The sequence below is a fragment of the Micropterus dolomieu genome, linkage group LG16, assembly GCF_021292245.1.
Source record: "Micropterus dolomieu isolate WLL.071019.BEF.003 ecotype Adirondacks linkage group LG16, ASM2129224v1, whole genome shotgun sequence".
NCBI classification, from domain to species: domain Eukaryota; kingdom Metazoa; phylum Chordata; class Actinopteri; order Centrarchiformes; family Centrarchidae; genus Micropterus; species Micropterus dolomieu.
Genome location: NC_060165.1, coordinates 20,727,870 through 20,754,574, shown reverse-complemented (window position 1 = coordinate 20,754,574; position 26,705 = coordinate 20,727,870). Strand labels below are relative to the sequence as shown.

The window sequence follows — 26,705 nt, the reverse complement described above, 5'->3', positions numbered from 1 at the left end:
CTGCAGCACCAGCATCATGGTTCAGTTTGATCTGGGCACGGAGCTGAAGATCACACCTGGTTACCACAGAGACTAAGCCTGGTAAGCCTCGTCTCTGCGCCAATGACTAGATGTACACCTAACCCGCATAACACACAAATACGCACCTGTCATCAGCTGGAGGTCACAGGGCTGCTCGCCCCGCCCACACAGGTGTGCTCCGACCAGGTCCCGCTCAAGTCCGTCAACGCGCTGCCTCGCCCCGGCCGCCGCAGGAATTCAACACCAAACACTGGTTCATATGTCAATCATCTTTATTCATAGTACAGATTTAAGAAATACATTCTGTAAGAAGCACCGTGATAGTTTTCAGTCTGTTAATGACACTTCAGGTCACGCTGTGCCATTTTGTCCACATAATGCGTTTTACAAAAAGAAATACATACAAGATATAGTGGAACAAAAAGTAAAACATGATACATACATACAGATGGAGTATTTCAAACTAAACCTTCCTGATATTAAACCGTACATGTTAACAGGAGAATGGAAAGGAATGTTTCGGAATGTTTCGATGATAAATAGCAAAATATCTAAAGACATGTATGTCAATCACACCAAGCACAGAGCTCATTTACCACCTGCAGTTTGGTGATTCTCCCACTTGCTCTACTTTAATTCTCCCATTCCAATGTTGTTACCACAGATTGGACCACAACATACAATTTAAAGTCAAGTGCAAGTAAAATATGACCAGAATAAATAAAAGTAATGTGCCATAACCTTGCAAACATTCAACACAGATACTGTATCATCCCTCTGAGAGTATTATTATGATGAGAGGGACATTTTAGGGGGAAAAAAAAATTGGAAATGGAGATTTTCAGAATAAAGACAAAATAAAGTTGTACAAATTATAAAAATATAAACTTTTAAATTTTATAACAGTAACACATGTAAAGACATAACATTTCAAAAAATGGGTCGTTACATTTTGAAAAATGTCAACAAAAATTCTGATCTTATTTTTAAAAAACCAATATCAATACCACTCTAACATGTCTCCGTTAAATATGACATGGTTAGGGAAACAGCTAGCAAAGATCGGAAGTTCAGGAAGTCACTGCACCCAACCAAGAAAAAGCCCCCAAATAACTCCTCGCGAGACCCCAACATGTTGTTTATGAACTCTGGATTTGGTAAAGATTAAATGAACAAGATCCAACATGTTAATAAGTGATCTTTCAGCTTCATTATTTAGCATGTAGATGTGTAAATGCTATTCATCATCTTAGCTAACTCTTGGAAAGAAAGCAAAGACTTGCATTTCCTTTTAGAGAGTGAATCAAAAACAGTGTACTTACACTAGAAACATTTAGACTAAGCTTCCCCTAAAGTATCCTGACCTTTGTCTTGTTTGACTTTTTCTAAAACTTGAATTTTTTCCTCAAAATATTATATTATTCTGAAAATCTCACATTTTTTCCCCACAAACAGTGGCCCCAATACTCCATCATATATAACAAACATACAAATCATTGCAGAAACATAGTTTGTCCTGGTCCTTTAAACCATGACATGAAATGATTTCCCGCCCAGATATACATTTTTTAGAAGCAGCCTGTTGCAAAGAACAAAAGCGTTTCCATTTAACCACGGCTTTCAACAAGTTTGATCCATCGTGACTGCAGCAGCCGAAAAAAAACTATTAAAAATCAACAGGTAGTTTTAAAAAACCATTAACCCCCTTTCAAACTTAAAATAAGCAGCCAGAGGGAGAACGTGCAGCAATGACTATAATTAGAAATTTAAAAAGGTAGATTTAAAGTGATTCTTTTCGAGTAAAATCTTAGAACTCTTACTATGTACTTTACTCTCTTGCTCCTCTTTGGAATATGATACATGATAAATGACTCTCTTTAGAGAAACATCATTCCCAGAAGTCCCCAGTGTGGAGACTGTATTACCACCCGCACATTTTGCCCTGCGGCTGCTGTACTCCTCAATAATCTTTCTCCACACACGTTCAGTTGTGGTTACTGTGATTTTCTTTTGCAGCAATCGGAGGCAGCAAGGTGAGAGGATAAAGAGCTTTTATTTCCCAAAATGCTATTTGATTTACATGCATATACTGAGTCAAACTCCAGTTGTAACAATTCACACCTTCAGTGCAGAAGAAGGCAGCTAAGGCTGTAGTGTTCACATTCACAGGTTATATGACTGTGCCTTATACCGCACGAGGATATTTAGACCTTTAGTTTTTTCTGTGTGCTCATATTTAGGCTCCTAAGAGTGTTTTGTGTGTGGATAGTGGACGGAAGAGGTCACATCACCTGGGTTTACGCCACCACCCAGCTGGGTCTCAGTGGTCCTCCAGAATACTGCACATGAGGGACTGGTCCGACATCGCTGGGGTCTTCTTCCCCCTCTGAAGCCTCATCTGTGTCTGTCTCGACGGTCAGCAGGACCTGAGAGAGAACACAAAAGAGTTTGATGGATGCCGGCCTCAGTAGCACGGGACAGACCAGACGCTAAAAGACAAACGTGTTAATGTTTGGATTCTGCATCCTCGACAAAAAGCTGGGAAATATCTCAGTTCTGCATTCCCAGCCTAAAGTGGAAAATATCCCAGTTCACTCGCAGCCTGGAAGACAGCAGCAGCAGCAGGGATTAAAATCCCAACGGAGCAAAATTCCACAACTATTTGACATTTACAGCATTATAAACTTCCATGTGCTGCTTTATGTTAGGGTTTGATGTGTGGGAAACAGGGAAGGGCATTTCAAGCAAAAATACTATTTGACAATCAATGGGAACTATTCAAACATTCTTCAACAATCATGACCCATCCCTAGAGGGAAAGCTGCTGAAAAGACCACTTTGAAGAGCCGTACAGATTATAACGAAAGGCCTAGCCTCGTGCATTACTGTCTCCAACAGTTTCTTATTTTAAAGTCTGGAAACTCACAATTACTCATCAGTTTCGATTGGACAAATGTAATATCAAACACTCAGCTGGATGATACTGATGTATTATCACAATCTGATTATCCCCAATATAACCTTGATGTCACACCAGCAACAACAACAGCATTGTGACTATTGCTTCGACCACCACCCCCGCCAAGACCTCATCCAAGTCAATGCCTCTCTATCTCCACTTCACTCTGCTTTCCATAACATCAGAGCGTGGACACGACTCCTAAATGTCACTTTTATTCCCGGGATGAAGGCATGATTTATGGCCGCCTGGCAGACGACCAGGGAAAAGGAAAGAGGAGGGAGGGAGGGAGAGAGGGAGGTATAAACACTCTCATCCCACTGAACACAAGGGTAATGCACTCGTCATTTGTCCTGATGTCTGTCAGTTAAATAGTTCCTGAGAGAGGGGAAAAAATAAATGACATGTGCTTCTGTTCTGTTTGGAGGCGCCGGCGGCTTTTAAACCGATTCCCTGAACACAACAACTGGCCTGCTACAATTTTATCAGTCCAGATAAACCAGCACTCGAACCAAAACTCACAGGAGCCGATTAAAGAGTCTGATTCCAGCTTGGGATGTTTGTTGCATGTAATCACTCTTCATGTCTTACCCTTTGTTTCTTGTCTCTGTAGGTCTACAAGCAAATAAAAGGTAGAAATGCTACAAGAAATATTCTCTGATTTACCCAAATTACAAAATTTCGAATAAGCTGTGAACACCTTTTAGACCTACACTACACAAAAGTATATGGCTACCCCAAAAAGAATGTGGCCACCCAGTTCATGCTATAACAGCATGATAACATGAGCAGAAACTGATCAAAGTGGGCCTCTGCAAGGACTGATGTTTGCCATAACAACAAAATAAATTAGTTACTCTCCAAAATGAAAAAGGATCTTGAAGGATATTACATTTTTACTTTTTGGAAATAAAAAATGAGACTTCCACAGAAAACCAGAATCCACCAACTCAACAGTAACGAGGGAGGACAGTCTGACTCAGTATTTCTTGGACTGAATACATCTGGGTTTGTTCCTGACTAGATGAAGTGTAGAGAGAAGAAATTTGTATGGGGCGGGGGGGGGGGGGGGGGGGGGGGGGGGGGGGGGGGGGGGGGCTTCTCTACGCTGTGCTCACCCCCCAAAACAACAGGTGCAGTTGACAACCAGCGTGACCGTGTTGGTACATCGACCGTCAACACCCGTTTTCACACACATTTAAGTCTTCATCAAAAAAGCAAAGATATTAAATGGTCACATTTCTGTTTGGGAACAGGCTTCAGCAAACTTTTTCATCATCAACACCAAAAGTAATCCCTTTAAAGGCCAAATGAGTCACTTGCACAGCAGATGGCTCAGTCTGACATCTCTATGTGGCCTGGAAAGAGGGCATTAAAAGTATTTAAACTGTTGTATTAAATCTTTTACACATTTAAAGGCTACCTGGAATTTAGAAAAAGACTAAAACTGACACACAAATCAAAAAAGAAAGTTATGTTAAATGTTCAAGACATAGAACTGGAAAAGATTGTGCAAGCTTTCATGTGTTCTTTAGACTTCTGAATAGCAGTATTATACTGTACAAAATTAATTTTATAATATTTTTTAAAAGCTGGCAAACATTTAATAGCGTACATTTCTGCACTGATAAACAGCACCTCTTATAATGCAATGGACGTTTACATTTTTATTTTGAACAGACAGCTTTTGTTTAATCTAAGAAACCTTGCAGCTTTGCTCCAAAGTCACGATGTGATCCTCTGTTTGTTCAAGTTCATTACATCTGTAATTGGGAACTGATACAGAGATTATCTCTAGAACGAAACAGGTGGTTTAATTACACGAGCGATTGAAAACGATGAGCAGCTGTTAAACAGAGCTCACTTTGCTCTGTTTTGTTGGACTTGTTAAATATACATATCAGATATTCTCACCCGTGTGTCATCAGTGTTTGCCCGGGGCAGCGAGTCAGTCTTCTTCGCCGAGCTGTCACAGGAGTCATCCAGGCTCTTCATCGTCTTGTACTTCCTCATTGTCAAGCTGTCCACCACCCAGAACATGACGGACTACAGGGGTAGCCAGAGAGACAAGACTGGGCTTACTAACGCTGCAAAGATCCACGACCAAACTCACATCTTATTATATATTATTATATATTATATATGACCTTAACGATTTAAGGCAAAGTGACTACTCACATTCACTATGAAGGGCACAATGAGCATGACCAGCGCCAGCTCCACCTGAGGGTTAGTAATGTAGCTCAGCAACACCTCCTGCAACTGGAACAGAAGAAAGGAAAGTTTTACATACTTCAATCAGGTTGATAATGGGCACGTTCAACAAAAAGCTGTTGAGTGAGAAGATTTATATTTTACTAAAAATGAAATGCGCCATAATTATGTCAAACAAATATCAACAGAAAGACGAAGACAAAATGACAGAGAGAAACAAGACTCGGCTCGCAGCTACCCTGCACCAGAACAAACAGTTGATACTATTAATAATATTAATAATCTATTTTAAATCATCTTTAAACAAAACAAGTAGGGTCTCCGAACATCAGAGCGCTTTACATAACAAAACTCCTTCTATATGGAAATACATAAAAAATAAACTGCTTTTCGATTCATCAGAAAGGCATCTGTTGCTATGACAAGGGCTAATTTGAATAAACAAATATGATCCCCGATGTCATGCAAACAAACTGTCCTTCAAATGCATTAACTTTGCCTCTATGTTTCCATTAGAATCAAAAGGCAAGTCATCTTATATTCCTCCACTTGTTTATTCTCTCTGTAACGACAAACCAAACAAAGCCAAAATAGAAACGAGAGAAGAATGTTCAAATCTGCTGATTTATTCATGCAGTCTGGTCAGCCAGGATCAGTTTGGGATGTAAAAATGTTCTGTTTGTAACAAAAGAAGGACTGAAAACCTGGGTTTCAGTTGAAGTAAAGTGGGGTTCATTTGGCACAATTCTCGCTCTGAAATCTCATGAGAGGCGAGTTGTTGCAAGAAATGGCAGTGGAAAAGAAGGTGAGGTGTTTGTTGTGTACGTAAAGGAACTGCAAGCAAGACTTTATTTCCCAACGTTACTCCAACACAAAAAACTCCTCTCTCCAGCTCTGACTCAAGTTTCCACCATCGTCTTCCTGCAACAACTCGCTTCTTGAGATTTCAGAGCAAGAATTGTCCTTGAGTGAGACTTCTGTTTCCTATTAAAAACAAAGAGTGTCACTGTGAGTCACTGGTAGGGATCCTTCCCATGATGTTGTCAGACACCTGGCATAACAGTCTGAGCATGTCGTGACAAAAAGAAGCACTTTTTGTGGACGTAATTTTGACGGTCGCAATTTTCCCGAAGGAATACGTTGCAGCCACTGCAGCCGGTTTGTGGAAGGCGGCTGAAACCATCTACTGCGTGGATGACAAAACCTTTTGTACCTGCTATTCATTTCAACACCAAAATATGTTAAAATACGGCCAAGGTTTAAAAATACCAAAAATATCCTTTAAGTCTAGTCACAGGCTCAGCCGATGTTAATATTCTACTAGTTCTTCCTGTGTTTTTGGATAAATCGATGATATTTTTCACAATGCCAGACGAATGATAATGTCATAAGCTGCCATCTTTCCTATAGCACCTGAAAGCAGCACATGTATCTGTACAACTCCCTTACTTTGGTCCATCCGGGGACGAGCAGCACCAAGCTGATCACACCTTTCTCCAGCACCATGATGAGCAGGTAGACGCCACACTGACCCAGCCATGCTGCTGCCTGGGGAGGGTCACCTGGAGGAGAAGAGGTTGAAAAACATCTCATATAAACACTTCATTAATTCTCTTTGCATTTCACTTTCTTTCTGGTATGATGGCTGGTATTTTTTGTAGAGTAACAATATCATAAGCTTCCGATAGTGGTGCCATTTGCGGTGATGACCTGTAAGCAGAAAATAGTAATCTAACTTTGCTTCACTTTTTGTGGTCTTTATTTAGAGAAAATCTTTTTTTGCCAAATTCAAAGATTTGATTAAAAAAATATTTATTTTTTTGGCCCACCAGAACCTTTTTATTATGATTTATTTTTTTTATTTTTAGCGCCTATATCTCTATAAATGGTTGTATTTACAATGTTCAATGTTGCATTTTCCCCTCTTTCTTTCAAAGAAAAAACTATGTAGCTTTAACATAGCTCCACTGTTTTACAATTCCTTTAAACTATGTCCAAGATCAAAAATGCATTTTAAAGCTCTATTTTAATTTAAAAAAAATCTCCTGCATCTTGAGTATAGTCCTTCAAACCCAGAGTCTGTTACACAGGTGTCTCACCACAGCAGACACAAAGGAGGACAAGTCTGTCATTAAGACAGGAAGAAGGGAGGAGGAAGACACACACACACAGACAGACTGGAGCTCACCTAATGCATTTTTCATGAATACACAAAATGTATCTGAAAATGTTTGTGTTCCCTTCAAACAGAAAGAGAGAATGAAAGAAACTCAGCCCTGGTCATCAAAGAGAAGCGAGATGGAGACTGAATCCGCTTTGCAACTTGTTTCAGGATATTTTTCATCACACAAGGAAGGAAGAACAAAAACAACAGTAGAGCGAGTGAGTGTAATAATTGGCATGGAGTTAATCCCTCTCTGAAGCCACAGAGAATGTTTTCCAGGCGGGGCTGCAGCTGGAGATGCTGGCTCTCTTCCCTGTTTGCCTCCTGTGGGTCTACAGCGCCCGCCAGTGGAGGAAACAAGAGCTGCAGCTTAGTCTAAAGGACAAAAAAAAAAAAAGATTATTCTCTCACCGTATTCTCCAAACATGAGCAACGCCCACTGCTTGTACTCCACTAGTTTGGACACCAACTTCACAGCCAACCAGATGACCAGCATCCCCAACGTGGCGTCCAGCAGGAAGTTCATCAGATACCTTTGGTAAAAGGGGAAACAGAGTTCTCAGTAAGACATCCCTGACAGCAGAGCCTCATCTTATAAATAGTTTGTGCTAATCAGTAACTCACAGGGAGCATGGGTCCTCTTTGGTGAGCGTGGACAGGAAGACGTTGGCAAAGTGGATGAAAAGAGCACCGATGGCCTGCTTGGATGTGTCATAAAACCTGGAAGAAATCGCATGGACTGTGTTAAATAAATTTTTTTTATGAATTAGAGTTCTTTATTCTTTTATTGTGTGTGTCTAACAGTATCTTTCTAAACATGGTAATGTCAAGATCTGACCAGATCCTCCAGGGTCGTCTGATCCATACAGGCTCCCGGAACCTCTTCACTGCAAACACAAAAAAGAAAAGGCAATTAATGAATAAATAACTTTCCCATCAGACATGCGTTTATCCTGCAAAATCATAACAAGGAACAGTTTTTTGTTTGTGGATGACGTTTTGACCTCCACTGTGAGCCTGGTCTCTCTGCAGGGAAGTGGGAAGCGAGGGCAGAAGAAACACAGACAACACCGTATCGTCCTCGTTTCACGCCGCCACAACACTTCATTCCTCTCAGGGTAAACAGACGCCCACTGTTCCTCTTTCTCGCCATCTCACAAGGTCAAAAAATGTGACTCAGCATGTGAAAACAGGATCGGGGTTTCCTGCAGACATGTTCTACATCTGTAATCAGTTGTTTTTCTTTTAATTTGTAACTACATAACTGCAGTGATTTTTACAGCATGGTGAAATTGTTCATACTTTTCTAGACTTCTTTCTGTATTTTTCAAACTTTTAAAGCCATTTAAACTGCCTTCATGCAGATTGCTTTACAGCTAAAATGACAATTTTTATAATCAATTAATCTTTTTAAATAATTCATCAAGCAAAAATGCTCAACATTTTCTGATTCCGGCTTCTGAAAAAGGGAAGATTTGCTGCTTTGTTCAGTTTTTTATAATTGTAAACTAAACATCTGCACTGTTGTGGATCTGACAACACATGTTACGTGAAGATGTCCCCTTGGGCTCCAAGAAATTGTAATGGTCCTTTGTCATAATTTTTTAAGCAAAAAATGTTATCTATTCATTGTAAAAGAAACCAACAGATGAACCAAAAATGAAAATAACCATTAATCGCTTACAACATTTTTCAAAACATTCAAAGATTCATATCGAAAGTGTGTCAAATTAATCTCATGACAGACCGAAAAAAAACAGGAACAGTAACTCGCAAAAGTAGCTTTGAGGAAGAGCACTCCAAACACAGATCAGCAGAGTGGATGCATGGTGCAGGCTCAGCTGTGACTTGGCATACCGCCACTGTGATCATAACTGAAGGGCTCTTAATGCTCTGCTGCACAGAAATAATGTGGTGTAAATATTAACAGATGCATGTTCTTTGACCAAGAACGACCACTTGTGCTGAGAACGGGAAAGGGGAAAAAAGGACAGAGGGAGGATATCGATTTCTCTACTAATAAGTAACTGAGTGGAGGTTAGAGGTCATTGAGCTCACTCACCCTCAAGGGCTAGCCTAATTCTGCAACACTTCACGGCTCTGAACCCGCCTGCTTCATTAGCTAATGAAATCAACATGACTGCATTGAGCTTTGAAAACTACATTGAAATTATTACATCATATGCTAACACACTCATGAAATAAGTGAAGACTGATGCATTTGTGTCATTTCCATGTAGCATATCAGTGGCCATTAATCTTCCCCATACAAAGGTGAACTGACAAGATAAGCATTTTAACAGGCTCTGAATTCAGACAAAAGAAAAACACATAGCACATATGGACTACTTTGTTTAGTTGATATGTTTTTATGTTCAGTAATTGGCTTTTTTTTTTTTTTTTTTTAAATCAACTGAGCACTAAGACACCTAATAGCTGAATAAAGTCAGTGGTATCACCAAATATTCAAGGAAACTGGACAAGAACTAAAGCTAAAGCTTAAATGTAACCCAGGAAGTCATAAAAGGAAATCATCATCTGACACATGATATTGAATGAGTGCTTGTGCAAAACAAAACACAACATGTTCCTAAATAGCCTAAAAAAGAAATGCCGCATGTCGTTTTTAGTGTTCCTACTTGACCCAGTATCAAACCTTTCAGCTGCAACTGCTTCAGAAGTTCAGAAACACTGACTGTGGTGCCAAAACCGGTTAGATGCCCAACATTCTCCAAGTCAGCTGCTACCTAATCACATGTTATTTAGCAGTCAATTACCATTGTTCAGACTGATGAAATCCACTCTGGCTGTAAGGCAGGCACTCAAAACCACAGTGGAAGTTTCAAAAATTCTTCGCTTGAAACTGCCCATACTGTCATAACTACTGGTTACAAGACTGTACCATAACTAAAAACAGTCAGAGAGACAAATTTTAACTCTGAAGTTCAAGTTTATTTAAATCAACCATGACATATTCATTGAACAGCACCCTATGTTTTGTTTGCTGCCTATGAATATCACATTTCATTGAATAAACATTATGGATATTTGATCGGTATCCTGTTGGCAGGCGTTTTTGTTTTTTAAAAGAGCAACTACAAGGAAGCCCTGGATCCAAATCCTGGCATACGGATAGACCCTGACGACACTTCACTTAAAAACATCGCAATTTGTGATGCTGCTTCAGACACACTTAATGGAGGGGTATGGTTTACATAAATTATGCATGTTTTAGGCACACGTAATTTTATTCAAATATGTACTTAAAGAAATGTTTCCCACAGATCATAACTCAAAGGAACTGTTTAACATTATTTTGCTATTCTGTGGACGTGGGAGACATCTGAGGCTTTTTTTTTTTTACATTTACAGTACCTAATTCATGCCGAAAGGAACAGTCAACCCTCATAGGTAAAGTAATGTTTTATTAAGTGTTCAATTTGGGTGTGTGTTCTTGTCTAAAGCAAGGTCAAATTAAATTAGCTGATTGTTCAATGGAATTTGGTGACAAGCTTATGAGGCTCTGCAGACACAAACGTCAACAAAACGCCACGTGGACTAACTTCGTGTAGCCCTTTACAAAGAAGTTTTTGCACTATGTGTTTCGTGCAACCTCCACCTGAATAAACACAAAACAACTGTGGCTGGGTTGATGGATCAGATTACTCACACATCAGGGTGCTGAAGGCAACGATGGCCAGGAGTCCCTGGATCAGGACGCCGAACCTGTCCGTCAGAGCCCCGTTGTCGCAGCCGTGAGGATTCGCCTTGTTCATGTCAGACATGTTCGTGACTTCGGAAACGCCACCGTCCAAGAATCTTTTCACCAAAAGGGCCTCGCTGTACCCATGCATGTCCATGTTGACACGATCAACACAACACAAAGACAAAAGGAGCGCCGCACCACGCTCTGCAAAGAAGAGCTTAACCTGAATTTGCTCGAGAAAAGCCCAGATTTTGATTTCCGGCGGTCGATTCAAGGTAAAGAGTCCACTTAATCTGTCCAGAGGTTGACGCTACGTGTCATGACGCGAAAGCAAGACAAGAAAATCAATTATCTGACACACATCCATGTTTGTGAAAACGAAAACACACAAGTCAAGTTCTCCAAGTGGAAAAAGTCCAGCTTCCGGTTAAAAACATTTCAAATTAAAAGGCATCAGGGTGTTTTCCTTGGAACATCTTGGCAGAAATACAAAATGATGTAGGCTACAAACTGCCAGGTGAAAAGCTGTTTTCACAATGCGTCCTACAAATATAACATTTTATAGCAACTTTAAATGTCAAAAATTTAGGTGAGTCTCTCTTGGTAGAAAGAGATCTATTTAGCATAGGTTAGAATATATCATTGTGTGCTCACAGCGTATTTTATTTCATTTTTTAATTAGTGCACAGCTAACAAGAAAAAATAAATAACAATAATAAACAGACGTAGTCATAAACAAAACTGGATTACACAAAATAAACACACGTGGGCAAATAGAGGAGGATTGTGGAAAATGAACATACTATATTTTTTCATTTTTAGGTGGCACAGTAAATGCAGTCTTTTTGAAATATTTTACGCTAGCTTACTTAAGCCTGTTTGTATAAAAGATCTTTAGAGATGCAGGCCTATCTGTTGTGTGTCCCTAATGTACTGCCAGAGAGGGGAAAGAAAGCCTTCATGTTTTCTGGTATATAGCCACTTAAAATAGTTTGCAAAAGGAATTTAGGAATCTGATATCTCTGGCCAAATTGTAAAGTATATGGTAAACGAATCCTATTTCATTTTAACTTATTTTTCCTGTTATATTAGGTTACGGTCTGATTTTAGTCCTATATTTATATGTTGCCTTCTGTTTGGTTGTTTTTGTCTGCACACAGAGGTGGGACCAAGCCTTTGTTTTACAAGTAGGCTACCAAGTCAAGTCCCAAGTCCAGACCACTCGAGACAGGCAAGTCCGAGTCAAATCTCGGGTCCTAAACTTTGAGTTTCGAGTCCTAAACAAGTCATTATGCGCTCTTCACCAAATTTAATACCATTTCATATTTTTAAGAGTTGAAAATGAAAAAAAAAACACTTCACTAATAAAAGCTTTAACATGTACATAAAAAAGGCAGAGGCGCAGTTTCACACAACAAATTTCATATAATTTCATGAATTAACTGAAATGTAATGCGCTGCACACAGTTTTTTAAAAATCATAATTTATATTTGGACCAAGTCCAAGTGAAGTCACAAGTCATCTGTGTTAAAGTCAAAGTGGAGTTGCAAGTCATCTTTGAGTCTAAAGTCATCATATTTGTGACTTGAGTCTGACTCAAATCCATCGAGTCCACACCTCTATCTGCACATGTTTATGCTGCTGTCTAGCCCAGGTCTCCCTTACAAAAGATTTTTCCATCATCAGAATCTCATCAGGACTTAATGACTATTTAAATAAGATTTGCTTAAATTAAATTTGAAAACCCCAAAGAAAGCCAGTTTCTTCATCCTGCACCATCCCCATTATTTTGTTTCCCTCTTGACTACGTTTTCAACCTTTTTACTTTGAAGTAACATTTTCATAGTTTCCGGTCGTGGTTCGGGTGATTTGATCGCCAGGATGTCGCTGCAGAATTCCTTGAATGTGCGCGAGGCCGCTTTAGAGCATTTCTGTTTTGGCACTCGGTCGTGCGTCCCGTCGCGCGCACGACAGTCAGAGACAATTTAGAGGCCTAAAAGAGACTTTAAGAGAGTCCACGAGGCAAATCACTTCCTCGTTGGAAGATATGATAAAATGAGTCGTTGAGGTACCTACAACTCTTTCATGCTCAAAATAAAATGTTATGTGTGTAAATAACCCTGAGAGGTAGAGATTATAGGATTCCTAATTACAATTTTGATCAGATTTATGCAAATTTAGAGACTTTACAGGATTATATAGCCTTACTGAATCATCAGTGGTGAGCACAGAGCTAATTTGTAGCCTTTCCATCTGAGATAAGATGTTTGACGATTTGCCAGCCCTATATAAAACTCACATAATTATTAAGGATATCATTGATCAGTACAAATGCTCTGATTGTTGTCAAAATAAAAAAGTGTTGGAAATAAAGTAGCCTAGAGGATTTTTCCACGCACAGACTGAATCAGTTCTAAATAAATGCACATGCCTGTGAAATGTCACTTATACCTATAGCCTACATCTAACTGTTTGTATGTGTTGAACTTGTCAAAACAAACACTTTGCCAAGAGCAAAAACATTACAAATACTGCAACTCAGACAGAAAGGTTTAACACATAACTTGAAGACAAAAAAAAAACTTAATCTTTCTCATTACTGAACTGACCTACACACCTACAGCACATTTGTTCTCTATATGGCCTCTTAGTGCAGGGGGGCCTTTACGATTTTGGATTCAAATAGGCCTATTAATAAATAGACTAAAAAAATAGGCCTACATAAATAATTTGCTTTATTTGACTGTAAAAACAAAGGAGTTAGGTTTTGAGATGGTGGTTTTAATAATTTCCCGGTTTACTAAATTAAAGCTCAGAAGATGCTTTGATGATTCACGAAATCCTGCTTCTGAAAACTGAATCGTTTAGGATTGCGGGCTCATTCACGCACAAGTCCGCTGTGTGTGTGTGTATGTGTGTGCGTGTGCGTGCGCGTTTTAAAGGGGGGAGGGGGGAGTTTATAATCCTTTCTCCCGCGCGCTTGGAAAAGCTTCTTCTCTGGCAGATTAATGGCGCACGGCGCACGCTCCAACCATCTGTTCATCCAGCAGCATCACACTCGGCACGAGCGCCTCTTGTCCTGTGTTCACGAGTCCTTTTGTCTCTTTATGAATCACATCCTCTACCGCAAATACAGCACTGAACTTCCTGTTACAGTTTTCACAATAAAATCTTATTGCAGTTAGACACAATTGTGAAAGTCTTTGTTATAATAGCCTTAACACTTATTTTGTAGCCTATTAGGCTGCCTGACATTTCTGGTGATGTTCTGGGTTTTAAGCCTTAAACCTTTTTTTGACTTGTGGTCCCTTAAAATTAGCTAAACAACTTTCATTTGAAAGCTTGAAGAGTTGAAGGTATCCAGTAGCTATTTAACATAAAAAGAGCAAAAAATTGACCTTTTTTCTTTTTTTTGTTTCTTATCAATTTAATCATCTGCTGGGTCCTCAGATTCTGGAGACCGTTGGGGGGTTTCAACCCACAGGTTGACAACCAAATGCCTTAAAGCCACTGTTTAATCAGAAATACCTGGCAGAGAACTCTTTAATTTCACATCTTGCAAGTTTTAGGTCTCTCAAGTTTCGCGCTTTCCATTTTAAAGATGAAGGCTTCATCGTCAAACATCCTGTTCCATGCCTGTTTATTGACTCTCACAGTTTGATACGCAGTTATAAAATATGGACTAAAGAATCCATGTGAATGTTATACTCACAATATATTGTACCAGGTCACGTAAAATCAAGCCAAACGGACAGAAATAGGCACAAATATTAATATGCATCACATTTTCCCCCTAATGTGTATACATTATTCATATGTGACCAGAGAACTTAATTGCATTTTAATTTCATGAACTTGGGGACTTTGGGGATTTTTCTGGGTAATTCCAACAAAATATGCTGTGTAACAAAACATTCAGAGGTCCAGACCTTTGCGTTAATACACATACTGCTCCCAAAGGTCAAGAGTGAACTTACATGCTTAATGAGGAGCATGCTGCTTTAATTTCACCTACTTAAGAAATTGCCCCAACAAACCCTGTGTTATAGCGGTGATATCATTCAGCTATGTAGATTTCACTTGCTGTAGGTAGGTCCTCTCCACCCTGAACCCTCAGTTCAGTTAAATGCCAAAAAAAACGTCACCATATATTGTATCTCCCCACCTCTCTTGTTGTGGCGGAAATATCTGCGTGTTTAGAGGTATTTATGGAAACACGTGCCAACCTTTGAACCAAAGGAATGACTGCCAGCCTATCAAAAGTGGTGCAATGGGCTCCCACCACTAGAGGATACTGTTGACTTTGATAAGGGATGGCTCTCTATTAAAATAACAAAATCTCCCAAAAGCTGTTTGGAGAAAAGTGATTGCCAAAACAAAACAAAAAAAGCCCAAAGGAACAGAATGAAGTGGACAAATGGTTATAAGAGATTAGAAATTATTTACTTTTCAGGCTTATTCATGCACAGAAGCAGCTAAAACTAAAGGGGGCAGTTGAGTTGCTCCTGTAGTCAACTAGGCTAATTATTTCCATGAAATATTATCACTTGTATTGTTATTAATTAATTTATTGGTCAGAGTTTCTCTTCCTGAAAATACCTACAACTGTCGCCTACAATTAAAGAAATAATGTGTCTTGGATCAAATAACAGCCTGTGAACACAAAACAAGACATTTAATGTAAGTTATCAACTATGATAAATTATAAAATTATATATAATAATGTAGATGTTTTAGGTTTGCACCTTGGCATTAAAATAAGCTCTAATGCGCATACAAATGATGTTTCGTTGTGTAACACAGTTTTCAGCAGTTTGGTTTTGTAGGCGTAGACTTGACTTCAGTTCCCCTATTTATAACAAACAGGCTGAAGAAATACTTTTTGCTGCTGCACTGGGCTAAATGGTCTATGAAGGAGTTGGCTTGAAAATATCTGTAATGTTGTTGGACATGCGCAGATGGGAGATGCCATATTGGAACGGGGGCAGCAGCAGCAGCTGAAAGACGTCGCTCGCGTTTCTTTGCTCGGGCTCGAGCGAACGAGGAGAAGAGAGAGAGGGAGAGAGAGAGAGAGGGAGAAAAAAAGCAGACGGGGTCTCCAGAAGGAGAGGCGACAAAAAAAAACTTGGACAGGTAAGACAGGTGACGGCTCCGACGGTCCTGGAAGGTTTTTCCGTGGTTGCTTCGTTTTGTTATTTTCGTTTTGTCGACGAAATAAACACAGGGAGAGTTATTTTTCTGCTCATTCGCTAAAAAAAAAAAAAAACCCGAAGTGCTCCCGAGGCGGTGTCTGTAGAAACGAGAGAATAGTCGCGAGCATTCGTTCACGAGCCCAAGTTGTTCAAAGTGTCTCTCACGCGCTGTAATTAACAGCTTTCACCGGCAGAGAGGACGCTGTCTCGTGGCACTCGTGGTAATAGGGTTTATTGTGCTGTTTTCCCTCACTGTTTACGTCTGTCATGTATTTTACTGTTTAGTAAATAAGGTGATTTTTAATAATCTGCACGGGAAAACCCACAGAAGCGCAGTTGAAACGTTATTTCAAGGTGTTTTAATGTTGTGTTTAAAGACCACGACGCAATTTAGTTAGAGAACACAAAGTTGTTTTGTAGATTAACGCTAGAAATTACTTATTGCAGTCATTTGCCTATAGATGAGTCATGTGGGATTTTTTTCGTCAGCCTAAGGTGCTTAAAAGCCATCGGAAAATACCGGACACTGCCAAAATGTCAAACCACTTTCAACATGGCGGGTTATGGTGTTCAGGGGGGAAAACTGTGCCTTAAAATCTTTGAACGAGGAAAAAATAAAATGATGGCAGATAACGCGCCCGGTTCAGTTTCTTTTGATGGACATACACGAGGTTTAATCAATTAAATTCAAAGTGTGCATTTGGCAATTCCGTGGGAGTTTTTTTCCGCTGCAGTTTTGAGTGTGCAAAGTACATGACCAGAGTGCCAGCCAGCCTGCTGGTCGGCTACACCCCTCACAACCTCATCTTCCTTATGTGCACTTAACGTTTCCTCTTTCACTTTTATTCAAAAATGCTGTAGCTCATACGATACGTTTGTTTTTAGATCACATTATATAAGATTAATATCGTTTTAACAGATAAAACCGACAGGAGGATGATTTAATTCCGCCTTTTGCATGCAATCTTAGATAATGTTGTTGATTGCACAGTCGGACGAGATATTTTTATTGTTTATCTATGGTTAAATTTGCAATGATTAAGCAGATAATTGGATTAAACCACGTATATCTGTTTAATTATTTCTCTTTTGCGGGCGGTCTGTAAATCCGGGGTTTACAGCTTTGCATTATTCGAGGATTTCTCCTCCAGATTAAATTCGTCACCATAATGAACAGAAACAATAAAGACTGCACGTTGTGGACCCGACGATAGACGTTCGTGTGCCATGAATAAATCATGGTTTTAGAGTTCTTGTAGCTCCAAAGATATTTTTTCCATAGAGCTGCGATTGGGGAAGGGTGAGCGCAGTCGTGTGGATAAAGAAACCATGCCGACAAAATGAGCACTTTTAAGGATAAAACGAAAGAGCTGCGATAAAGGCAAAACATAGGCTATAATCCAGTTTCTCCTGTTGTCCTGCTGCACATTACTGATGGTTTGGACTGTTGGCTTTTTTTTTGCAATAACCACCCAATGGCCGTTTTTTAAAAATCATTTAGCGGTTTTTGATAAGGCATTGTATGCTAATCTTCTTGTGAATGTTTCTTCAGAAAGACAATCAGTAAGCACTTCTACATAAAAGATAGGAGAGATAAGCAGAAAGAGAATGTCACTTTACTGGAAATAATGTCAGAATCCCTTATTTCCTTCTGCTGCAAACTTCCAGCCTGTGTTTAAATAAGGGGAGGACTGTCAGATTTGTCCTCCCCTGTTTTTAGAAGACAAAAAAGTCTCAAAGCTGCAGGTTGTGTAGAACATCTTGTGTAAATGTGTGTTGTGTAGAAGTTGTTTCCAGTCATTGATGTTGAAATAACTAAGCTCCAGGGCAGAGGGAGTTCCCCCTCCTGGCTGCTGAACTATTTCCTTCTCCTGTTTTTTGTGGTCCACCATGAGCAGTTGTTTGTTGTTTGCAGTCCATCATTTTATAGTTAGCTGGTCTCTGTGTAGATCACGGGCTTTTGCAATTGGGCATGAAACACACAGGCTGCATAGTGTACACATTTATGTTTAAAACTGTAGGAATCAAGAGGAAGGAACGGGGGACAAATTGTTATATCAGGGCCTCCTGCTGAGGGAACAACTCTTGGATGGGTCTAAAAGAGGAGAACCTAATAGGGAGTAATGCAATAAAACCCCAGCCCATGCAATGGTAGTTAATCTCCTAAATCCCCCATTAAATCTTTGGCATGGGTGGGTTTAGGGGAAGGCAGGGGGACAACATGTGGATGCCCAACGCCCCACCAGGGGCTAATCAATAAAAAAAACCCTCTTCTCAATCTGAGACCACGGGGGCACAAATGTCCTGCGTCTGGGATTAACTCTCCCAGACCTGCTTAATCCCCTGGTGTCCAATCTGGGCTGTTTCCTCCGGGACGCTGCAGGCCAGTAAGCTTCATCAAGTACAAATGCTGAACTCCAATGAAGAACTGCTCCACGGATTCGGCTTGTTTCAGGGATAAAGACTGAGTGAAAATGTTGACATTGACAGCCACTTTCTGAACAAAAGCCTGTGGATGGTTTTCTGTCTCTGGGGTTTATAAAAGTTGTTTTAACCAGCGAGGGACCAGGAAGCAGAAGATTGTAAAAGTGGACTTTTTAATGTTATTTTCTGGCTATGATTCATTATAGCATGTCAGTTTTTGTTACAAGAGGGTGGGGGATTTAGCAGTAAGGTTTCAATTATCTTGCTTTGTGATAGTCATAACTTCTTTAATCCTGCTGGATCCACCTTTACAAACCTGTGTTCAAACTGTTCACACCTACAGAAAATGTATTTTATATGCCCCATATTGGGAGAAAGAATATATTTTTAATGCCTGTGCACATAAATGTGTGTGGTTGGCTTTGTGTATTGAAATAATAACATTCTTTAAGACCTCAGGGAACAATATTAATGTGATAAGAGTAAAATATGTGGCCTTTTAAATTCCAGAGAACATCCAAAAGTTTGTAAGGAAAATAAATGTGTCAGGGTGAATTTTGGGGAAATGATGAGCAATGCAGTCCATAAGTATTTGAACTATGACGAATTTCCTGTTTTTTTTACTCTGAACTCCATCCAGCACATTGGATTTGAAATGAAACAACTTTCAAGTTTAAGATTTTGAGGGTGTTCACATCTGTATTGAGTAATCACTGCAGGACCAGCAGCCCCCTTTTTTAAAAACATATTTCCTCCAGTTTCTGGACAGCACAGGAGGACAATGATAGGGCTACAGCTCCTACACTTCTCATCTGATGTGGTTGTTAAAACCCTCAAATTAAAGCTGAAAGTCCGCACTTTAAACACATAGTCTATTTTCTTCCATTTAAAATCCAATGTGCAAGAGTGTAGAGTCAAAACAAAAAAATGTATGTAAGAGCTGCACTGACTGTATGGCCACAACTCCCAATATGGCTGCTATTAACCATCATTTGCATTCTTAATTTATCTGTTGATTTATATTTTTGCCAGAAAATAGTGCAAAACTTTCCCAGAGCTTCAAAAATGCTTTTCTTATGTGATCAATAATCAAAAACCCTAAAAATATTAAATTTACAATGATAAAACGGAAAGAAAAACAGCAAATTGTTGCATTTGAGAAGCTGGAACCATCGAATGCTTTGACATTTGTACTTGATAAAAAAACTTTTTCTGCTGATCGGCTGATTGATTCATTTACTAATCGTCTCAAAATATCATTTCTTTTCATGTTGGGTTTTAACTTGTCACCCAGTCTTTGAATAGCTTGTTGGAACAGGCAGATGTAGAACATCGATGTGATACATAATGTGAAAAAAACTGCCACGTAAGGGGAAGTTTGAGGGAAAAACCAGATTCAAGAGCTGCTGTGAAATACTCCTCGTACTTTTTGATACCGCGGTCTGAGTGCACTTTAATGAGTTTGAATGAGCAGTGTGGAGGACTGCATGCTGATGACAGTGATGTGTCAATGCTGCTGAAGATTGTAGAGCACTTAGGCAAGGAACACTGACAGGCTGTGAGGGAGGAGAAGGGCAGCGAACGGCGTCATGTGAGCCAAATTAGCTCAGCTTGTTGTTTACGCAATGGATGTTTGCTGGAGCCACTGTGGGACGTCAGGGGTCTGTGTGGTGGGGGTGGTGGTACACACACTCGGGTGGTTGTGGAGACTGTCACAGCCTTTGTAGGCTCACAGTTCTGTAAATACACTCAGCTCAAACAACATCTTGAGCGAAGTCTGTGTTTTCGTTTTCTCAGGATTTCAAGGGTCTTTTGGATACTTTGATCTATTTTCATCGGAGGAGGGATTGGATTCTCACATTTTTCATGTTATTTCTTTTTTTTTTTCTGCCTGGGAACATCTCAGGATGGGTGGCATGCCCAATCACAGAATGAGGATATTTCCTGCTCTTTTGGATATTGAATTATCCATTTGAAGTTGAGAGCTACAACCTGATCCTGGAGTTGTTTTTGGCTTGATTGAGGATCGATGTGTGAAGGCAGCATGCCTCTGTGTTAATTGCCAGGTTGATGAAAGTGGGTAGAAGTCAGCGAGTGAGTCACCGGTGATGTGACTGCATGACTTAAGACAACCACCAGGCAAGTGACAAACAGAATCTGTTGTTGTGAAGATGATTATTCTCCTGTATTGTTGTGTTGATTATTCAGATATAAGCCAGTTTTAGATCGATATTTGTTTGTGTTTTGTGCATTTTTTGTCTTAAAAGACTTGAGTTTTATTTATTAAAATTGTTATTTTTTTTATAATGCACCTTTACATACTTTGTAGGATTATGACACAAGCCCAAGACTAATAGTTTCCATGTGTGGTCTTCATTTTTGTTAGGCTCATTTATTAAACTTTAATGATGCAGTACAGGGAAGTGCAGAAACAAAGAAGTGCTGTGGTATCTGGTGGCCTAGTGGTTAAGTGTACTGAGTTCAACTTGAATAGTGATTAGTCATGACCCTCTTAAGGATAAAAGGTTATAGATCTGTGTATTGTTTGTCTGTCTTATACTCTGCTTTTTACTGTGTTGCCAGAATGCAGAAGAAACATTTACATTTTAGGTAGATTTAATGGACAATAAAGTTTTCTTATCTTATAATGGATGGATGGATGAATTAATTGATTCGCTGTCTTTTAAGCAAAGATTCTCTAGCAGCAGCATCTCCAATGTGAGGATTTGCTTGTTGTCTCTGTTTAATATCATTGTAAAGTGAATATCCTCAGTTTTTCGACTGTTTTGGGATAAAACAAGACATTTGATGACATCAATAACATTCACTATTTTCAGACTATTTTGTAGATCAAATGATTAATCACTTAATCGAGAAAATGGTCTGCAGATTAATCAATAATGAAAACATCCCCAGTTCCAATCCAGCTTTTGTTGGATGTCATTCCCCGTTTTTCTCTCCGCTGTTGAATAAAAAAAGCATCCAAAATACTTAACAATAATACACAAATTCTCTTAAAGAGTGACTCCTGGGGGCCGCTCTAGTGGGTCACAAGATAAACCTGAGGAGCCATGAGAAGCTGAATAGGTTAGGAAAGAAGAAAAGCATTGTTAAATATGCTTTCCGCTTACAATTCACTAATCTTTTAGTGAAAGATTTTACTCAATGAAACAATCTGAGAATTTTAGTGGAGAAAATCACTTTCAGGGTTTCATATCAGGGTTTCCACATGTATTTGAGTAATAGAGGCAACCCGCCCTGCCTGAACTAGAGTGCGTCACGTATGCACCTTTATGTTGTTTACTGTTTAAACAGTCATTTTGTAACTACATTGATAACAAGATGGGATGCATGATCACAATCTGTCTGATTCAGCTCAGCAGGTGATTGATTGATTGATCACATTGTATGTTTGCGTCACAGTAACGTTGCAGTGCTGGGGGGGAAAACAGAAACCCTCTGAATTGTTGTTGAAAAAAGTAGGGAAACTGCTCAAGCTGTCACAATCAGAGAAGAAACTTCACCTCTGCACTGCAGGACACACACACACACACACAGCAGGCTTAGGTTAGTGTTGATCGGCTGGAGCAGAAACGGATTCATTTGGAGCAATCACAAACCAAAACTGCTCTGTAGACAAAAGAATTGTACTTGAAAGAAAGCAAGGGAAATTTTTGACAAAGAAAGATTTGCTAATTGATATATTAATAATCTTAACTAATGACCTCATTAGTCAAACTGATTGTGTTTAATTGTGTGACTATAGCCCATCATTAGACAGCTCAAGTCCCTCTTGTATAAATACATATTCACGGTCATATTTCCTCTTTCACCTTCCATATTAAGCTACAGACCCATTATTCCCCAGTTCTGTATTATTCTCTCTCCACGCACTAATTTGCCGAGTCCCTCGTGTTATTCCAGTTTTTCTACTTTGTTTGCCTCTGACTGGTTATCTGGTGGAGTTTTGCTGTGGCATGCAAATACAGGCAGCCGACAGACAATATGCATAACATGATATTACAGAACACAGGCTGAAGAGGCAGAGGCTGCAATTACACAGAATCACAGGCTTTCTGCTCGGCTTTAATGATGCTGAAAATTAGTTTGAGGGTTGAAAACTGCAAAATCGTTGCGTTTTGTTTTGTTTCTTTTCTTAAACTTTGCCTCTGCTTTGGCTGATGAGTGTTTCTTGCTGCAGAGTGTGTTTGCTCTGGACTTCAGAAATCAGCTGTTTCCTGAGGACATTTGTTAAATTTTAAATTTTAAATTTCTGGAACTGGCATTCTTCTCTTTTTTTGCCCATTCAGCCACAGTGGCTGTCGGTGTTCATGTAATCCACCCACTTCTTCTGTTGTTTATTCTAAAGAAACTGGAAATGCAAAGTGCATCATTTCCTGTCTGCCAGATTAGCTTTCCAAGGAAATTCTTACCAAATAACGGGTGTTTATTTGAGCCAAATGTCAAAGCTTTTATGAACTGTCTTTAGTTTCAATCTTTGTTACTGTAAGGGAACCAAATTGTACTTTTTCTCTCCAAATGCCATGGATTGTTTGTCAACAGCGGACATTATCTGGTAACTCGAGTTAATGTGAAAATTTATCTTTTCTGTACCAGGGCTGTCAAGGAAAGTGAGAGATGCAGTGAAGAACTGACACACATTAGGTCAAAGGTTACTGCTCACCAGGAAGTGGAGGTGCAGGATGCAGTCTCGCACACAGGAGCAGCCGTTGGCCCTCACTGCAGTGAAGTCACACTATCCGACCAATGGGAAAGAAGAAGAGGTGAACACAGGTGAGGAGGCCCTGTAGGTTCATCTTGTGACCAGGGCGGTTTAATGAAGATCATCAGATCGACAGATTGGTATGGTAGACATAGATTACTGACAAATGACATTATTTGGCATGCATGTTAATGGTACATTTTTATGAAAGACAAATAGAAAAGGTTTGGATTTCTTCAAATGTTTTTTAACACCCAGCAAATATCTATATATGAATAGACAGAAGAGAGTGTCAAGAAAACACACACTGGCAGTGTATCTGTTACACACCAGAACACCTGCACCCGTAGTTGGGAGTCGGGATATGCTACTGGCCAAAACCCCAGCGTCGACTCGACTCGAGTCTCCAGTCTTGTCCAGACAGTCAGGATTTTTATTACATTCACTCTGTGGATCAGCACATCCCAGCAACTGACTACTTCTTCTGTTTGTCTGTATGACGTGCTCAGAGTTTGTTGCAGGCATTGATTAATGGGGGTCATGCTGCGTGACAGTGCCAATGTGTGTTGCACTTCAGTTCTCCAGAGATATAGCGGCCATGATGATGCGACATTCTGAGCTTTAGTTCTGTCAAATATTTTTGACAGTGTAAAATGAAAAGCAGGAAAAAAGTTTAAAAAGTGTTTTTTTTTACTTTCATATGGGCTGTTTTGAGTTTTGGCACTACAGTTCCCATCATGCACAATTACAGAAAAACAGGAAGCCAGTGAGTTAGCTGTGATCTCCACGTGAGACCTGTTTTTTTTTTTTTTAGAATTTAGTGTTAAGACATAGACAGGAGACAGTTTTATTTCTTTATTTCTGTACAGTATGTGATTGCAAGCTGGCAGGAGAATTTCCACATATGGAATTGTGAATTGTTGCTTGAGTTTCAGTCAGTACCATCAGACCTGTGGCAAACGCTGTAACTATTGCTATCTACTCTAGCTAGGAAGCTCATGGTCTCATAATGGGTGTCAAATTTAGTAAAAACTTAAGTTAATTAATCATTCTTTAAGTGAAAAGGCAAATTGTGCTGATTCTAGCAGTGTGAGTGTGAGACTGTGGTTTGATTCTGAGAAGAAACAGTGTGATTTTTGACACAAAATGTGTCATTTGGTGTTTGTTAACAAGTGTGTGTGTGTATGAGAAGAAGCTGGCAGACTTTACAATCCATCAAAACATCAGCTTCCTACCGTCCCCTCTCATTAGACAGAGCAGGTTCAGTCCTCAGACCTCAAATGTATCAGTTTCTCACCGGCAAAGTGAACAATTCTCACCTTCAGGACAAACAATAATTCCATGACATAATACTGCAACATGCTGTGCACACAAACACGTACTCCAGATAATTTCCTGGTGTGTTTTGGCAAGATCAGCTGCATTTACAAAGCATCAACGCAGTGTATTTAATTACGTCTCCATAAATAAATTGCATGTTTAGCCTCAAGACAAGGCGGCTGTTTTTATTGCTGATGACTGACGGGTGATGACGTTTGTTTATTCAGATGCAGATTTCATGGAAGAAGAGGCAGAGTTTAACTGGGAGGAGTACATGGAGGAGACGGGGGCTAACGCCGCCCCTCACACCACCTTCAAACATGTGAGTGACTGCGTATGATCTTCACCTCGCACTTTAATCCCATCCCTCAGTGATCCTTTAAATACAGCCTCATAGATAAGTACCATATGCAGAAATCCTTTAACGACATATTGGAGAGAGCCAGGCCTTGGCATCACCGTGCTAATGCTGTTCAAGTGCCCTCATTGGCTTTGTTCCCTTATGACGCACAAGTTGTTTAACGACTTTTTCAATTTTTGAAAACACAATTGAGGGTAATTACTGGAGCACAAAAGAAAGCTATACAATGGATACAAGTAAGATCCACATTGTTTAATGTTTGCTTTTCAGGAAGGTAATTTTAGAAATTTTCACAAAATTAATAGTGACAGAAATGCAAAATGTGAATCTTATAGTGAAGCAAAAGCCTAGTAAATTACTTTCTGAGGCACATATTTTAATTTCTTCATCTCCAGTCTCTCCTGTTTCCATGCTCTCAAATTGGGCTGGGTGATATGGTTGAAATCATTATGAACATCAACAACCTCTTATAAAGTCAACTCAACTAAGATAACTGTCACAAGACTGTGTCCGTTATATTATGAAACTCTTTCCAGGGAACTTATTTGGAAATTAATAGAAAAATTCTGCAGAATTAAAGAGGTCATATTATGCAAATTTTCAGGTTCATAATTTTATCTAAGAGTTGTACCAGAATAGGTTTACATGGTTTCATTTTAAATTTTGTTTGTCATACTGCACATTGCTGCAGCGCCTCTTTCCACCCTGTATGTTTAACTTTTTAGCTACCGAGGGCGGCATCTCACTTCTATAAGATCTTTGCTGGGAAACACACATGCACAGTACCTAAGTAAGGACTACTAAACAATCAAAAGCAGAGTAGGGTGGATCTTGACAAGCAAGGTAGTGTGGTCTAATACAAAGCTGCTTCAGCCGGTAACGTGGCTTCAGTTCAGTCGCACATGTTCTGATCCCGAAACACAGGCAGAACAACCAAAACCAGCTTTGCAACCTAGTCTGGAGCAGAGTGGTAAGTTATTAATTTGTAACAAATGCATATTTCATACGTAACGTTTTAATTGTGCACCGGTCTCTAATGTAGGTGGGGAGGGAGACGTCACTGTGTGTGCTGCAGCTCAGTGTGTTTCTCTACTTGTGTTTTTGAGGGCTTGCTAGCTGCTGGGGAACATTATGATACGTGTTACAAAGTGGTGCAGATAGTTTACAGGAGTAAAAGCTGGACTACAATCGAGTTGTTTTCAGGTAGTTCAGAGCAGTGTTTTCTGTGGGAGATGGGAACTCTCTTTGGGGTGGACTTTGGGCTTTTTCACTTTGCAAACCTATTACATGCACAAAATAGATGTACTGTATCACACAATAAAGGAGAGGGGAAAAGCCAAAAAGCATAACCTCTTTAAGCATTTTCATTTTATTTATTATCCCAACATGAAAGTTGAAAAGATGTTTTAAAGCCCTCTCCACACTGCTAGGAAGATTAAAACTGAATCCAGGTGGGAAAATACCACAGTAGTTCCTGAATTACTAGATTCAGCCTCAAATTTCTTTATAGAAACACCCCCCACTTTGCTAAAAAAACAAAAAACAAAGGACATGTCCTCAGTGGTAGCCACAACCCTACATGAGACCAAACTCTTCATGTGTAACAAAAACTTCAATGGC

At 39.6% G+C, this 26,705-nt stretch overlaps 2 protein-coding genes across 5 annotated transcripts in view; one reads left to right on the top strand and one right to left on the bottom strand.

Annotated features, from left to right (window-relative positions):
* Positions 1 to 275: 275 nt before the first annotated feature.
* On the bottom strand, positions 276 to 11,461 carry tmem110l (transmembrane protein 110, like). Its single transcript, XM_046072727.1, has 8 exons — positions 11,029 to 11,461; positions 8,197 to 8,245; positions 7,983 to 8,078; positions 7,770 to 7,891; positions 6,644 to 6,756; positions 5,159 to 5,242; positions 4,895 to 5,026; positions 276 to 2,447 (listed from the first exon to the last, which is right to left on the bottom strand). Exons 1-8 carry the CDS (start codon positions 11,216 to 11,218, stop codon positions 2,319 to 2,321), a joined length of 915 nt encoding a protein of 304 aa, XP_045928683.1. The 5' UTR covers positions 11,219 to 11,461; the 3' UTR covers positions 276 to 2,318.
* A 4,582-nt stretch (positions 11,462 to 16,043) lies between these two features.
* The window catches only part of sfmbt2 (Scm like with four mbt domains 2), a 56,523-nt gene continuing 45,861 nt past the window's right edge, over positions 16,044 to 26,705 (top strand). For 3 of the 4 annotated variants that reach the window (XM_046072271.1, XM_046072272.1, XM_046072268.1), the window contains exons 1-3: positions 16,044 to 16,198; positions 23,299 to 23,475; positions 24,952 to 25,046. In XM_046072271.1, coding sequence (XP_045928227.1) covers positions 23,385 to 23,475; positions 24,952 to 25,046 — 186 coding nt within the window. In that variant the 5' untranslated portion in view covers positions 16,044 to 16,198; positions 23,299 to 23,384. Of the gene's footprint in view, positions 16,199 to 16,396; positions 16,479 to 23,298; positions 23,476 to 24,951; positions 25,047 to 26,705 lie in introns of those variants that run through there. The other variant, XM_046072269.1, reaches the window with a different exon arrangement.